Source organism: Bidens hawaiensis, unplaced genomic scaffold (genome assembly GCF_021521415.1).
Source record: "Bidens hawaiensis isolate Kalapana, Puna unplaced genomic scaffold, B.hawaiensis_p1.1 tig00036756_1, whole genome shotgun sequence".
Taxonomy (NCBI): Eukaryota; Viridiplantae; Streptophyta; class Magnoliopsida; order Asterales; family Asteraceae; genus Bidens; species Bidens hawaiensis.
In genome coordinates, this window is record NW_027496415.1 from 19,624 (window position 1) to 37,178 (window position 17,555).

General features: G+C 33.8%; 1 protein-coding gene across 1 annotated transcript; it reads left to right on the forward strand.

Moving 5' to 3' along the window:
• The first annotated feature begins 7,657 nt into the window (after positions 1–7,657).
• On the forward strand, positions 7,658–9,753 carry LOC143588751 (cytochrome b561 and DOMON domain-containing protein At5g35735-like). The gene is made up of 3 exons (XM_077069676.1): positions 7,658–8,260; positions 8,754–9,008; positions 9,307–9,753. The coding sequence occupies exons 1-3, from the start codon at positions 7,658–7,660 to the stop codon at positions 9,607–9,609; spliced, it is 1,161 nt and encodes a 386-aa protein (XP_076925791.1). The 3' UTR covers positions 9,610–9,753.
• The last annotated feature ends 7,802 nt before the right edge of the window (positions 9,754–17,555 follow it).

The window sequence follows — 17,555 nt, forward strand, 5'->3', positions numbered from 1 at the left end:
GGATAAGACTCACCATCCTCATCATCATCTACCATGTTGACCCTATCATTCCTGAAATATGGTTTGGGTCGGTATGGTTTTGATGATAGGGAATCCGACTTCCTGTTTGGGTGATTATAGCTGATGGAGCCATCCAGCCTTTTCTGAATCATTCTGGCTTCTTCTAGTCTGATGAACCTTAAAGCCTTGTTTCTTGCTTCATGCAGATTCCTGCAGGGATCCATGATGAGATCTTCATAGAAAGGGGTATCTTTGTTGAGACCCATCTTGAAAGCTTGCACAGCCATTGCAACATCCGGGTTGCGGATCTCGAGAGCTTCCTTGCTAAATCTGCTGACGAAATCCCTAAGAGGTTCATCACTGCCGTGCGTTACTCTATACAAGTCACTAGTTAGCCTTTCGAAACTTCCACTGCAAGAAAACTAGTTATTAAACAGATTAACTAAATTAGAAAAAGATTTAATATAGAAAGGAGGGACATTCAGGAGCCATTTCAATGCAGCTCCGATGAGGGTTGAGCCAAAGCCTTTGCATAAACATGATTACTTGAGATTTCGAGGTATGGGGTTAATCTCCATTCTTTCCCGATATTAGGCTTCATGTTCTTCATGATCTGTGGTTCCATCGTACAGCTTCATGCTTGGAGTCTGGAATTGCTTCGGGATCTCAGCATCACATATGGGGGTGCGAATCTTGATATCCTGTGACTGCTTGGAGCTACCTCTGAAATCGGCTGGACTATCCCAGGTACACTAGATATTAATTCCTTGAGTTTTTTGCAATTCCTTCTGTATCATTGGAAGGATTCCTCTGCCGGCTTCTCTTTTATGCTCGGATATCCCGGAGCTCCCTCATAACAGAGTTGTTGGTTTGCTTTCAGTCTCTATGTGTTCCTTTATCTGCAGTAAAACATCAAAAATATTATCGTTAGACATAAGGACTGGCCTCGTGTAGGGAGACCCATTTGAGTGGCGCTCTGGTTGAAGGCCTTGTTGTAGGAGTAAGCATGTTGCATGATCCTCCAGCTCCTGAGATGTTAATGCCGATGCTGGTTGTCTTCCTTTGGACAGTAGGTGAAGGAGGAAGTGATTGAGCAGCTCCAGGAACTGCGGTCGCCATGGATGAAGATGTAACTTTTGATTGAGAATAGTTTTGAAAGGTAATGGATTAGGACGAATGTGAATATGAATTTGAGTATGAAAAACACCACTTGCCCCACGGTGGGCGCCAAACTGTTTTGGTCAAAACATACCGAAGCAATAATTGAACAAATTCGTTAAGTGAGCTAAAGTGTTCTTCAACAATGAGGTAAGTAATTGCAATAAACGTAAAGCTGAACACAGTGATATAGCAAGGATTAAACCTTAGATCTCGGTGAGGATCCTCGAAAAACAACCTCGGGATGGGAAAATTATCCCCTGCCTCAATTTATTAATACGAAATAGTGTTTACAACTCTAGAGCAAGTATTGATCGAAGCTAGCAGTCACAGAGAGTGTTTTTAGTTTGTGTCAAGTGTTTTCTATCGATCAATCAAGCCTCATTATATAGTACAAGTAACTAGTTGTCCTACAAATCCGGGAACCCTAGCTCAAGTGACCGTTTGAAGACTTGTTCTCTAATCCCACGTGCATTTCAACTGGTCCTCCGGTCTTTCAGGTAGAATTAGTCTTCTAGCCGTTATATCTTTGAGGAGCCTGCAACATAATACAAATAAAACAAGTATAGTCGGTTAGTTTAGGATCCCTCAGTTAGCTCGGAATCCAAGCTATAAGGATAATCGTTAGGATCACGCTAGGGATTAAATGACCCCTAACAATATATATACATACATATAAAAGATAAATTGACAAGTTTTATAATTTTAAAAGTAATTGTTTTATTTACATTTCTATTTTTTTTTTTTGTAATTTTCAAGTATTGATATGGAATACGTAAAAATTAAGAAAATTTGGGATAAACGTTCCGTGTTCATGTCAACCTACGAATATTTGTCTCGCATTCTGGTTCATGTGTGTGGCATAATTTTCGGGTTCATGTCGCGGATATTCGAATATTCTTTTCAGTAATACTTTTAAATTTTTTTTTTTCAGGATCAAGGAGCATATTTGAGACACTAAGGTTGGCGAAACCATTAATAGTGGTAGTAAACAGGACATAATGGACAACCATCAAAGCGAGCTTGCTGAAGAACTTGCAGAAAGAAAACATTTATTTTGTGCTCGCCCTTAAACACTCTGCCAGGTCATCAATTCGCTTAATTTGGATACTATTGTTCCATATGAACCCGGTGATGCTAATCCAGTTGCTAAATTAATCAATAATTCAGAAATCTATAACATTTTACTCATGTATCAGTTAACATTACATATAATTATGTATCAAGTATTCTAAACTTCAAACAATAAACATAAACTTCATGTTGATTGAAGATTATCCAAAAAACTGTGGGTTTTCGAGGGATACAATCCAAAACTAAGTTAGACGTATGCCTTACCTGATTAACAAGGAACCCGCCCGCGGCCGCAAATGGGTTGGCAATAGCGCAAGTGGTAGTATTATAATTTATACACTTGGTTGAAACCCGAAAGCTAAGATTGCTAAACGCTGTAACTTGTTATAGTTAATGGTCGAACCAAAGCTAGGGGTATTAAATGAGCAGTGGTAATGGGTTGGTGGTTGAACACTTGAACCTAAAAAGAATCTAAAATTGGCATGAACCTATAATATTGGGAACTTGTATATACAACACTCCCCTTAGACATTTTATATTATTACTACTACTATTATTATTATTATTATTATTATTATTATTATTATTATTATTGTACTATGATGATTTTGGCTCGGTTATTAAGGACCAGCATTAACTGATGTTGTCTCATTAAAACCTTAGTAAGAAAACTCAGTGGACACAACTTAGTTAGGGGAAAAGAGTACAACGCACATATTTCTTAATTTGTAGAATCCCATGTTCTATGATTGTTGCTTAACTTGATTCCTAGTATAGTCGTCTCTGATATGAACAATGCAAGTTGTATGGTCTTCAGTCTTTGGGTCCTTAACTTGGTCTAAACCGCATACCTCTATAAATGAATTCGTGTATGGATTGAGATTGAGCTATGCTTGTATGATTGATATCTTGCCTAATCATAAGCTTGGACTCCGTATTTTAGTTATGGAACAAAACCATGTCCCGAGCTGCTTAAAGATATCAATGTACATTTAAAATGCTTGATGATGCTGTCTAATTAGAAACATTGCTGGGAAAACCAACTGAGACACTATACTAGCTAAAGGAATTTAAGTGTAGTGCACATTACACAAAACTGACAACTACTTCAGGACCTATAAAATAAACACATTCTATTGGATCAATTATATTGCTCGTTAAAATATTATTAAGAAAACCCCATATGACAAACCCAAGTGAGGGGAAAAAGGAGTGCAACGTGTTGCTTTTAGAATTGTATCTTGCTAATACATGTATCCAGAACGCAATAACATGCCTCATTTTGTTTGCAGGATGTATTAAAGCTCTGATCGAAATTAATTAGGATACTTCTGGACCAACTATTTCTTTATCCTCTTCTTGATGATGATATATATATTTTCTCCATCAATCCAATAGAAAAATGTTATTGTATTTCACGAATTAGTTTCATCCATATTTAATCTTGCAAACATCTTCTAGATGTAGCTTCTTTGATGAGAAAATATTACACATATATCTGAAACGTAGGCCGAGATATAATTACTTTGTGTAAAGGTCCGTTAAAATTCTCTCTCTAGTTTGATAGTTCTTTTTAATAATATCTTCATTGTAAACTATGATTTTAGTGGACTTTAAAAGTGAATTGCCAATAAAATAGATATGACTCAATTTATCAAACTTATCCCTTTTTTTTCTTTTTAGGTATATTGGTTTTTAATGATCCCAACTATTGTCTTTTGGTTAATTTTGGTCCCAACTAATTAATTGGCTACTAAGGGTTCCAACTTTTAAAGTATTTGTTTCTGACGGTCCACGACTAACAGAATCCTAACGTCGTTAGTTTCAGGTCGCCGGAAAAACGGTTTTGGCCGGAAAACTCAATTTTTTTCCCGAAAACTCAACATTTTCGTCCCAAACATCTTGGTAACTTCGTATTGGACCTTTAGGAACCATTTTCTAGTAAAAGCCCCAATTATTGAGGTCGCCGAAAACATTAAACCATCGTCGGAATCGGTTGATGGTGCTCAAGTGGTGGTAGTTGGTTAGCGGTGAGTCAATTGGCGGTGGTTACGGTGTTCAGGTGGTGTTTTCCGGCAACAAATTCGAATTTTCCGGCCAAAAGCGTTTTCCCGATGACCTGAAACTAACGACGTTAGGATTCTGTTAGTCGCGGACCATTAGGAACAAATATTTTAAAAGTTGGGACCATCAATAGCCAATTCTTTAATTGAGACCAGCAGTGACCAAAAGACAATAATTGGGACCATTAAAAACCAATATACCTTTTTTTTTTTAATTCTCAAGTCAACTGATTGTACACTTTTTTCTTGATACCATATAAAATTGTTTTGAGATTTATAACACAGATCTAGCGGCGTTTTTTTAATGCTTTGGATATTTTTATCGTTTTGGGATTTTTATGTAGATGCCATTTTCAATTCTCCAAGTGATGACATCAATAAATTTATTTGAAGTCGTCGTGAGATTGTATGGCAAGTTAAACATCTAAGGGTTATCGCATTCATTACATGAAGATACGTTTCTTCATAGTTAACTTCAAGGATTTGAGAAAAAAAACTGTGCTACAAGTTGTGCCTCATATCACACAATCTCATTGGTTTTATTTCTATTTATTCAAAGGCACCCATATGTACCCTATTGGTTTAATATCTATGGGTATTCGGACTACATGTCCGAAAACTTTTTTATTTTTCAAACAATTATAGTTTAGCCTTAAAGGCATTTTGCTGCATTCATTTATGTGTATGAACTTTTATAGAGTTTTAGATACGCAATCCTTTCATTGATTACTTTGTTGTTATAGCATATGAAAATGTTTCATTTTACACGTGTTGTATTCCGGTTTCATATGGTACTATTTACATAATTTTTAGAGATCTCATATTCATTATATACAATGTTTCTTCTGGAACTTTATAAATCATGCATATTAGTTTCTTCTGAGACATTTACCTCCTACATGTTTTATTATTTCTTTTTGGAAATACATTAGTCTCTCGTGAGACATTTACCTCCATTGGAGAATTATATCAATAACCGATTATGGGCTTTTACATGTAAGCTCTTCCGGAGTTACCTTAACCATATTATTCCACTCATTTGATTTTTGTGGGTTTTATCTTTTTTAAACGATTTGTCTTTCAAGTTTTCTTTGTATCGTAATCTTTCTCAGGTTACTTCAAGTTGAGCAAGTAAATAATTTTATGGCAATCTTTCTGTGTTTGGAGTGGCAGTTGTGGTACATAAATTGCACAAGCTAACATTTACATGAGACAAACAAGTTTCTCTTGTGGAGACTCGTCATATCTGGTGGTATTTGTGGCCAGTTGTTGATTTTAAAATTAATCAGGATCGATCGAACTTGGGTCTTTACTAAAAAATCCAACCCTTTCTACCATTAGGCTACAAATAATGGATATTTATATAATTCAAACTATTTAACCCGTGTAACAAAGCTAGTAAGTAAATAAAGGAAAAAACGTTGGTGTTTTTGACTTTTTTCTAGCTTTTGAAAACATATATTTTTTTACTAGTTTATTCCCGACTTTATCGTTGAATTATATATATTTATTAATAACTAGTTTGAGCCCAGTGTATTACACGGATAATTGATAAAAATTTTAAACTTTAATTATTAAGTGAAATATAGTCAACAAAATAATCGTATATTGTTAATACAATTACATTTTATATTAAAATTACAGAAATTACATAACTAAGATTATACAAATATGTTACAAATAAGTTAAAACTTTCTTGTACACTACATTTGTGATTTTATTGGTCGGTAGGCATTGTGTATCAAAAAATCAAAACATATAGTCCAAATTTGCTTGTAACTCTTGATAAGATAATATATATGTCTGGTTGTAACTCTTGATATGTCTACGTATTGTTGTCCGTGTGACAAATAAGGTTCTTCAAGTACATATCAACCCTAAATAAATGATACTTTATCCATGAAACTAACAAAATAAAAATATTCAAACACATAAAATATCATACATTTTAATCAATTAATATGATGTCATTTGAGATTATCCGCTCATGTTTATCCAAAAAAACATGATTATTCCAAAAACCTCATTACATGAACATTGATGATATAATCATTCTTAAAATCTTTAGAATTTGAAATTGATTGATCATGATAAATTTGATGTCAGTAATATTATGTGTATGACAAATTTTTAATTGAATTTATGGCATTTAACAATTGTATAATCAAGCACATATAAAACCGAAAATTAAATCATAGCAAGATGATTTGTTTCATTTCATATGAATGTAATTGCTAGGAAAATGACAAAGACATACTAACCTTAAAGTCATTGTTCAAAATAGCAGTGATTATTCAGGGTTAGTAGAATATTAGAAGTTTGCATAAAGTGAAAATAGTGATTCTTGTTTATAATAGTTGAAAGTATTTGATAGGGAATGTTTGAATTTTAAATAATAATCCCGTTTTATTAGTTATTATTATGGGAAGTTGTTGGAATATTTAATTAATCGATATATTGAAAACTAAATATTGATATTCTTATTGCTAAAACCCTTTATACTATACCAAAAAGTCATATAAATAAATGACAGATAGTTCATATAGTAAATCATTATACATATGAATTATAATTATAATATTCAACTTCAATGATTTAACGCTAAAAACCAAGATATATAATAGGTATATGCACTATCCATGTTTGAAATATTTATACAAAATATATAGAGAAAATTAAGAGAATACATATTTTCATAAGTTTAAATGCACATGAGAAAATTTTAAATCAAAATTTGAAATCAATCTTGTATAAAAAATTATGCACTACTTATCGAATTCCAGCTTAAAAACAATTTGTAGTTTATTACCATACAAATTCAAATTCTTTAACAATAATACACCTTTATTTATTTGCAATTACCCATGAGTTTGAAATTTTACCCTGACAGGCCCGCAACTTCAAGTTTGATATTTCCTTATTTTCTCATTTCACCATTAATATTAATATTAATAAATGAATTAGTTAGGATTTACGTTTAATAAAAATAAACTTGATTTCATATATTGAAATGACTTAAAAGATAAGGACCATATAATAAAATTGGTTGAAAATAATGTGACGAAAGCTATGGAATTGACAAGTGACAAGAATTAGTAGTTTTTTTTATTAGAATAGATAGATATATAACCTTAGTTTTCAAATTGTATCATATATGCCTATTTAATTAAGTAACCGCGTTACCTCATATTTAGGCTAATACATAGGTAGTTTCCTTAACTAGTCCAACTATCGTAATCTATAAATAAGAATACAAAGAGCTTTAGGGTTTATTATTCTTTAACAAACCTTTCATCACATTCATACATCCATCGTACCCAACACACACAGCCTGCTTCGATTTTCTTATAGAATCGATCGATATGGGTAAAATCTTGAATGTGCTATTATGCGTTTTGTTATCGTCTTTTGCCGCTCAAAGTTGCAACAACTGCACGTTTTCTAGCAACCAAATTTACGCTGCATGTGTTTCTTTACCTGTTTTGAATTCTCATCTTCATTGGAACTACCACCCCAACGGCACCGTCGACGTGGCTTTCCGCCACACCGGAGCAACCACATCTCAATGGGTTTCTTGGGCTCTCAACGTTCATGGTTCGGGTATGATTGGTGCTCAGGCTATTGTTGCTGTTACGAGCTCAACTGGAGCGGCTCGAGTTTATACTTCCGCCATAAATGGTTATGTGACCGGTTTGCAAGAGACTTCGTTGAGTTTTGATGTGTCAAACATGTCCACGGAGAGGGTTAATGGTGATCTGGTGGTTTATGCGAGTTTGGTGTTGCTTAACGGTCGGACGAGGTTTAATCATGTGTGGCAGGTTGGTCTTGTTAATAATGGTGTTCTGGGGATTCATTCGATGAGTCGTGATAATCGGCATGCTGTTGGCGAAGTAGATTTTATCACTGGTCTAGCGAAGGTTTCCGAAGGTGGTAACGTTGGTGGGTCCCGACAGAGGCAGAAAAATGCAAGTCATCTTTGTTCTATTTTTCATTTAAGGGTGTTTAACTGCTCGTGTTTTTGTGGGTTGGCGCGCCTAATCATAAGCATACCGAGACATAATATGTCATGGTATTCTTAACTTAATTAACATGAATATGAAATGTTTAACCCAGTTTTTTTATATTTGATTTTTTCACATATTGTATTTTAAACATAAATTTACAATTTTACAAAAATAATGGAAATATATATAAAACAACTACGCTAGTTCTCTTTTATTATAAAGTTAGTTTATGGCAACAGATTATTAATTTAAAAAAATAAAATAAAACAACAAATGATTTTAACTGGTCAACCCGAAAAACCCCGGTTAACAATGGGTTGGAAGCAGAACTTGGTGAAATCGTAAATGCACTTCAAGTAATTGAGAAGTTTTGCAACAATAAACCAATTTGAATAACATAAATTCTTTGTCTAGCGGTTTTTCGATACTGATGATGAAAAATGTTTGACTGCAGCCTCATGGAGTATTGAATGCGTTTGGTTGGGGAGTATTGATGCCCATAGGAGCAATGTCAGCAAGATATCTAAAGGTGTTTAACGTGGCTAATCCAGCTTGGTTTTACATCCATGCCGCTACCCAAACATCAGCCTATGTTGTCGGAGTAGCTGGATGGGCCACCGGACTCAAGCTTGGAAGTGACTCCAACGGAGTCAAATACAATGCTCACAGGAACATTGGAATGATCTTGTTTGCTTTTGGAACACTTCAGGTACACTTATCACAATGATGCTAGCTAATATCTATCTTTCACAATGTTCACATATTATTTGCATAATATTTAAACTTAAATTCATTAGCTGTTGGCAATTACTTAATTATTAGGAAGCCCTCGGTTTTTTTTAAAAAAAATTCTTATATCATACACTTACAGAAATCAAAATATAATAAAAATATATTGGATTCACCCAAAAGTTTTTTTTTATTATTCCAGACACTCCAAACGTTTTAAAATTTGTAAAATATATGTTTAAACTAAGTAACTAACAGCTTGGTTGTAAAATTTGTAGGTCCTTGCCCTACTTTTGAGGCCTAAACCAGACAACAAATACAGATTCTACTGGAACATCTACCACCGCGGTCTTGGATATGTCGTAATCATCTTGAGCATCTACAACGTCTATGAGGGACTCGAAATCTTGGACCCTGAGAAGAAATGGAAGAATGCATACACCAGCATAATTAGTTCTTTGGCAGTTATTTCAGTTTTATGTGAAGCTTTAACATGGTTCATCGTTTTGAAGAGGAAGAAAGAAGAGAAACAAGCAGGAAGTAATGAAGCAAATGTATACAGTCAGTCGTCAACGGCATAGATGATGGAGAGATATGGGACTGGTAGATGTCGTATGGCAAGATTCGTGCTTTCTTTTTTGAGATTTATGTAATATTTTTAAACTTGGAGACCAAACTGTAGGAAATGTTTGTTTTATCAGCAGTTTAAGCCGTGAGATAATTTTTTAAAGTGTAATCAGATTATTATTATTATTATTATTATTATTATTATTGTTATTATTATTATTATTATTATGTGTAAAGAAATTTAAAGTATTAAGGTTGTGTCTCAATTAATACCATCATAATTGTGAGATTTTTGTGTATAGATTTTTTTTTTCCGGTTTTCCTTTGTGTGGGTTAAGTTTGGCCGGGTATATTTGGTTTTGCATTTACGTTTGAAGTGTTTGTGCCTGAAAAACGTTGGCCCAAAACAATAAATTTGGGAAAAAGATAATTACTGTCTAAATAATCTTTTTTAGCACATTATTATTGAATTTGACGATCTAAGAATTAAACCTGTGGCCCAAAACTTAGAATTTGGGCACTAAATCCAATAAGAAGGATTCAAATAAGTTTATTGTCATTTGTTACATACTTCGGTTTGGTTTTGGAGTTCGGTGCAGTTTTAGAGCGAGGTATAACTAAAACTAAACCGTAATTTTTGATTTTCAAAGTAAGAAAACAAACCAATGGTTATTAGTTTGAATTGGTTATTTCACTTTTGGTTCAGTTAATATTTGTTAACCAATTATTTGTTTGTCAATGCATTCGACCCGTTATCCTTAGTTTCCGGTTCATATTGGTTTCTAAACTGATCAAAATTAATTTTATTGCCTGCTTCAAATCCGAGTCCTTTCTAACCAATTTGCTTTAATGTGACTACTATTGGAACGGCTCCACATTAAGATCTTTGGGTTTAGTAAACCAAACATTAAAACTAAACTAAACTCAACTAACAAACAACTACCAAATGATGAAGACAAAAATAAGATGCATGTCTCCAGCTGACTTAAGCAAACCTTGGATCTTCTACCAACATTAGGACCAACAAAAGCAAGTTGTTGAAGAAGATAACATAACATGAAATCCAACTACCCTCTAATTTTTCATGCAACATTCATCACAATTTCTTTACAATAATCCAATATCTACAACTCAATCAAACTTATTTGCATAAACCGAAAATTATCACGCTTAACTACACATTATTTAATTAACAATCTAAGCCAACATAATATAATGTTGAATAACTTTGACAACATAGTCGGGCCAGAGTATGAAGGTTAATCTTGAATTATTAATAAAGTTTTGTTATGTTTTATTTTAGTTAATTGAATTATAATAGGTTTAGGAAAGACTTATCTTGGAGAGGAAGTTTAGTACTTGTCTTGGAGAGGAAGTTTAGTAGTCTATAAATAGGGGTCTAGATTATTATTTGTTGTGTGAGTCAACAGAAGTCTCTCTTCTCCATGTGAGTTTGTTAAGTTCGTTTGTTATATAAGTTCGTTTGATTATATGAAAAGAGTCGAAGGTTGTCACCCCAAATAACTTGTGTTCGTTTGATTTGATTGTTTGATTGGCCAACAATTGATATCAGAGCTACGACTCGTATTCACGTGAAGTTTTGCATTATTTCACTTTGCTCAGTTAAGAGTTCCACTAAAATTGCTCATAACCCGGAAGCAAGAAAAGAGGTTTGTTGCACGGATTACAATAGAGTAAACCATATTATTATTTTTGTGTTGAAAATTTGTGTTTTTGTTTTGGCGTCATTTGCACAAAGAAAACCAGCAAATCGTTGGTTTTTAATTTTAATCCTTTGTTGGTTTGATTTGGATAATCCCTTGTAGTATTTTGTGCTGCATTGAGTTTAGCGATCAAACTTGAAATTGGATTTGTGTTGCATTCTTGGAACCGCCACTTTTAACAGAAGGAATTTTGAAGCAGGAAGCAAAAAAAGGTGAATTATTTTTTTTTAGCAAGCACCCAAGTTGGCAGAAGAATTAAATTAAAAGTCATAACCAACCAGATGTGTTTGGTCGAGAAGGTGATATCAAATTAGCAATAGGTGTAAGGTGCTTTTCCGGGTGATGTTATTTCATCCGAGAAGAAGGTTCATTTGAGTTATTTAATCAAGATTAAAAGTAAGAAAGAAAAGAAAAGTTTTTGGTGTTTGGTTATTTATTGGAGATTGATTTTGGGACCGGGAATTAATTCTATCTGAAATAGCAAATCGGAAAAGAAAGTAAAGATAGGAAAGATACGATGATGATTGGGGGACTTCCAGTATTGACGAAGTCGAACTACAAAGCATGGTCAACCAAGATGGAGGGATTTTTGAAAGACTATGACTTTTGGGAAGTTGTTGAACTTACAGTCGGCGTAGCTGTAAATGAAAGGAAGATGTACACGTTGGGGTTCATATGTCAAACCCTACCGGAAGACACCTTGGTATGAGTTGGAATACTCATGAATGCTAAGGAAGTATAGCATGCTTTGAAGATTCGATTTCTTGGAATTGTTTATGTACGAAAGGCTGATGGAATTGCAGCTCAAGAAGCCGCTGAGAAAGAAAGATTGGATGAGATCGCCGAGAAAGAAAGATTGAATGGGATTGTTCAAGTAGAACAAACACGTAAGAAGGAGGCTGAGGAAGTTGCAAAGAAAGAAGAATCTTTGCAAGTAGTATTTAAAAGTGAAGAAAAAGAAATATTGAATGAAGAAAAAGAGAGAATTTCTTCTTCAGAATAAGAGAAGATGATGAACCTTCATGTATGTTTTTCTGACTCAAACAACCTTAAAGACGAGACAACAGTTAAGATAAGTGAGCATAAACGAAGTAAGAAATCTGGTACAGATCATGATGATGAGAGAAATGATATGGTACTAAATGAAAGGAATGATGCAGTTAATAAGTATGAAGATTTACAACCATGTATGAAAATAAACTATAGAGCATTTGTTGATGATAAGTCAGAACCGAATGAAAGGTTGAGAAGAATTCTCAGAATGGAAGGGTCTGATAAAGAAGGAATGAATAGCCCATCCGCAAGTTTTGATAAGCAAAGAAAGAAAAGAAAGTGAGAAAGAAGAACGTGGAGAATGAAGTGGTATGTGAGATCAATGTGGATGGTTTAAACGATGAACATGAATAACTTGTTAAAAAAATTGGTTACAAACAACTGATAAGAAAAGATAAAGATGAACCAATGATTAAAATTGAAGAGTTTAGAGTGATGTTGGGTATTCAAGACCTTGGCGGTACAAAAACAAGAAGATGAGCAATTCCAGATTAAGGGGTGAATGAAGGTTAATATTGAATTATTAAGAAAGTTAAGGGTTTATTGTGTTATGTTTTATTTTAGTTAACTGGATTATAATAGGTTTAGGAAATGTTTATTTTGGAGAGGAAGTTTAGTACTTGTCTTGGAGAGGACGTTTAGTAGATCTATAAATACAGGTCTAGATTATTATTTTTTTTGTGAGTCAAGAGGAGTTTCTCTTCTCAAGTGAGTTTGTTAAGTTCGTTTGTTAAGTTTGTTCGTTAAGTTCGTTTGATTATATGAAAAGAGTCAAGGGTTGTCACCCCAGATATCTTATGTTTGTTTGTTTGCTCGTTTGATCTGATTGTTTGATCTGCTTTAGCCAACAGAGTGGGGCAACAAGGCTTTCCAATTTAAGAAATCCGGTAGACTGAACACAAGAAATTCGCCATTCTAAAAAAAGTTATATAGGTCATAAGGTTATAAAAAAATTTAAAATTTGCATTACATTAAATAATGGCAAAGTTAGTTACAGCTATAATTCACAGATTATCTTAATCTCTAAAGATTTCTTTATGTACGACATTAGATGTTATATTACATTGTAGCTTTAACATATGTATCTAATATTAGTAATTTTACTTTGTCCCTGCTCTATTACTTTGAAACACCACTATTTACTCTTGATAGTTTTACATACAACAATACATAGGTGAAAAGATGATGTTTTAAATAATTAGGAATACTGAATTTTACTTATCCCAACTTTGAACTATTGGTCACGATTAATTCCAATTTTGAACTATTGGACGCATTTTCCTCCAGTGATCCCATACTAACTAAAGGTTAACCCTGTTAGTTTTTTTTTTTTGAATAACATAGACCGCATACGTGGCAAAAACATTTATATATATTTTGTACCATACTTCAAAAGCAACCCATGTCATAAAAAAACTTACGGAGTTCACTTTTAGTTACTATGGGATCGCTAATGGAAAATACTTTCAAAGTTAGGGATGTCTGTAAATAATTTTTGAGTTAAGATTAATATTAACCAATTAATCAAAATTGGAAGTACTAAAATCCAATTCTCTTTTTGAAAAAATGCAACTTTTAATAGTAGTAACATTATGATCTCATTTGAATATAGTAGCAACTTTAAATGTAACACAATTAATGGTTTATTTATTATTAGGTATTTTTATCCTCCACTGTTAGTCATTATAATAAATTCTGTTTTAATATGCTCAATTTATTTATTTGACCTATATGACCTATTTAGTTAAAATTTGAAAATTCAAACATAGTTTAAGGAATATGGAAATCAAATTTAATGAAAAACAAATCTTAACTTTTAAAATTTTAAAAATAAATCTGAAAATCAAAAGTAGAATTTAAAATTTCATAATTAATCCTTATAACACGAATAATATATATATATATATATATATATATATATATATATATATATATATGATAAGTTAATTATTTATTATTGTTTTAATTGGATACTTAGGTTTCAAAATTGAATAATAATGGTGCCATGGAGCACAACCACACAACTATTTTTTTTATTATATTAAGGACTAGATTTTATCCCCCGTATTATGGGGTTGTTTTACATTATTCGTTTTTATATATATGCATATTTGGATTTTAATTTTATTTATTTTAAGAAAGTTAATAATAAATATACTTGAGGTTTGATGATATAATGGTTTCACAAATAAATGATATGTTATAATCCGGTTTAAAAGCCATATGGGTTTGGTGATACTCATTACTCGTTTATTTTCTTTATTATAAAATTGTTCTTAATTATAAATAATATCTTTTTTTAAATAAAATAGGATATTAATTTTTAGAATATCCCCATTTTATAGGATTTTCATATCAAATATTTTATAAGATTAATTTTTAATATAAAGAAATGTTATAATCCGTTTAAAAGCTCTGGGTTTGAACAATGTGTTTATATTGAGGGACGGAATATTCTTGATGGCCATCTGATTGCTAATGAGGTCATATCTTGGGTCAAGAGTTGCCATAATAAATGTATGTTGCTCAAAGTAGATTTCGACAAAGCTTTTGACTCGGTTAATTGGGATTATTTGGACTCTGTAATGAGTCAAATGGGCTTCGGCTCTAAGTGGAGACAGTGGATCTCTTCTATTCTTGTCTCGAGAAGAGCTTCTGTTCTTGTTAATGGTTCTCCAACACATGAGTTTAACTTCAAAAGGGGGGTCAAACAAGGAGACCCTCTCGCTCCTTTTCTCTTCATTTTGGCTATGGAGGGGTTAATCGTGGCGATGAATTCGGCTATTACTAGTAACTTGTATAAAGGAGTGCACTTGCCTAATAATGGCCTTGTCATCTCTCATGTGATGTATGCAGACGACGTTATGTTCATTGCTGATTGGAATGTAGTCGATAGGATTAACTTAGCTCGAATTCTAAGGTGCTTTCATCTTGCCTCTGGCTTGAAAGTCAATTTCAATAAGAGTAAGGTGTACGGGGTCGGGGTCTCAAATCATGATGTAAGAAATATGGCAAGGATTATCCACTGTGAAGCGGCATCCTTCCCCTTCTCATTCCTTGGTTTACCGATTGGGTCGAACATGGGTCTCTCGAAACATTGGACTCCTGTCATCGACTAGGTTAAAAAACGTTTAAATCAATGGAAAGCTACCTCACTGTCTTTTGGTGGTAGGCTTACGCTAATTAAAGCCGTTCTTGGGAGCTTGCCTTTATACTTCCTTTCTATGTTTCATGTCCCGTTAAAATCCATCATATAAATTGAGAAAATTAGGAGGAGATTTCTATGGGGGTCTTGGTGATGCTAAAAAAATTAATTGGGTTGCTTGGGATATCATTGTGAAATCCAAACAGTATGGCGGTCTAGGTGTTGGCTGCCTAAAGTCTATGAACTTGGCTCTTCTCGCTAAATGGTGGTGGCGGTGGAAAACAGAAAAAGAGCACCTTTGGGTGAGGCCCGTGAATGCAATTCATTTTACTCAATTTCAGAAGGATGGAAATTTGGCAAGGTAGTCCATCCGTGGAACATGGCATACAAATGCAAAGATTGATAAAAAAAACTTCTCATCTATAGGGATAAACTTGAACAGGTCTTTTTTAGGAAGGCGGGGAAAGGAAACGCGACTCATTTTTGGTTGGATGTGTGGTTTGGCAGATTCATGATGAAAGACCTCTTCCCAAACCTTTATAAGCTAGAGGTCAATAAAAATTGTTTGGTAATTTATAGGGTCTCCTTAGATGGAAACGGGGCGGTGAAGGTGGGTTTTGTTTGGTCTAAACGGAACTTATCTCCGGAGGAGTTTTCGGATTTTACTGATCTCAAAGAAATGATAGAACTATTATCTTTCAATGGAGACAACGAAGATGGGTGGTCTTGGAACGGTGATGCTTCGGGCAAGTTCTCGGTTTAAGCAATGAGATGGGTCATGGACGCTACTATTTTTGGAAATGGTACTCCCATTTGCGATTGGGAAGCATGGGTTCCTATTAAAATTAATTTCTTTGTTTGGAGAATGTTGCAAAATAGGATTCCGGTTGCGCCTAATCTCATTGCTAGAGGGATGCCCTTGTCTTCTATCGATTGTCGGGTGTGTGGGTATGAGGTTGAAACAACGTGTTTTTAGACTGCTTTTGGGCTAAAGCGGTTTGGAGGGCTGTTTCGCTTTGGTGCGGTTCAGACCTGACCGGTCTAACTTCTTTTGAACACCTCCTAGACGTTGCGGAGAACCCACATCGTAATATGGTAAGGCAATTAATGAAAGCGATCATCTAATCTTCGTTGTGGTTTATTTGGAGGAATAGGAACGCTAGAGTCTTCAGTTTTCGTTCCTATTCAACCGAGTGCATTGTGGAAGAAATTAAAAGGTGTTTGTTCGGTTGGATTAAACTCAGATCCAATAATAAGGATTTGGACTGGTTGGTTTGGGTAAACTCCCCACTCTCTTGCTTTGAAGCATGACCATGTGTCTTATTGTTTGGTCTGTTTGTTGATGTTTTAGAGTTGAAGGCTCATTATGATTTTAGTATTCCTCTCATTCTGCTTGATGATGCTTTATTTGGCAACATAGGGGTTCTTTGGTGCTTAGATCTCTAGTGTTTTATTTGGGTTTGTTCTTTGTTTTTCTTTTGTCCCTGTATGCTTTTCTATGCTCAGCTTTCTCGCTATGTTTTCTTATATAATTTTCTTTTGTGGTTCAAAAGAAAATGTAATAATCAAATTGCACTTAATTTAGTTCACACACGAGAAGCTGATTTATTTTTCAGTTAGACGAGCTTTGTGCTATTATGAAGTCATATATTTAGCCCATCGTCTCTTAAAGTCTTTCAAATCTAAGTAAGAACCAATTTTGGGTACTTTTCAAATAAAACCAACTTAAAAGTAATTCAAAAGTGTAGAAAATAATTATAATATTTATATATAATTTAGCAGGGATGGATTTAGGGCTTTGCAATAGTGGGTCAGTGCCCATCGCCCGGCTGCCAGAGTACCGTATTTTGCGGGGGTGCACTACTATATTATGAGTCAACAATCAGTGCACACCATACCGCCAACCATTTAAGTAAGATGGGTATAGAAGCAATGAAACACTATCGAGTTTTCTTCAGGGGCTTCATCTCCGACAGCCATTTAGGCCCTGTAAATGTAATATTTTAAGTACTAGGTTTTAGGTCTGGATGTTTATTAT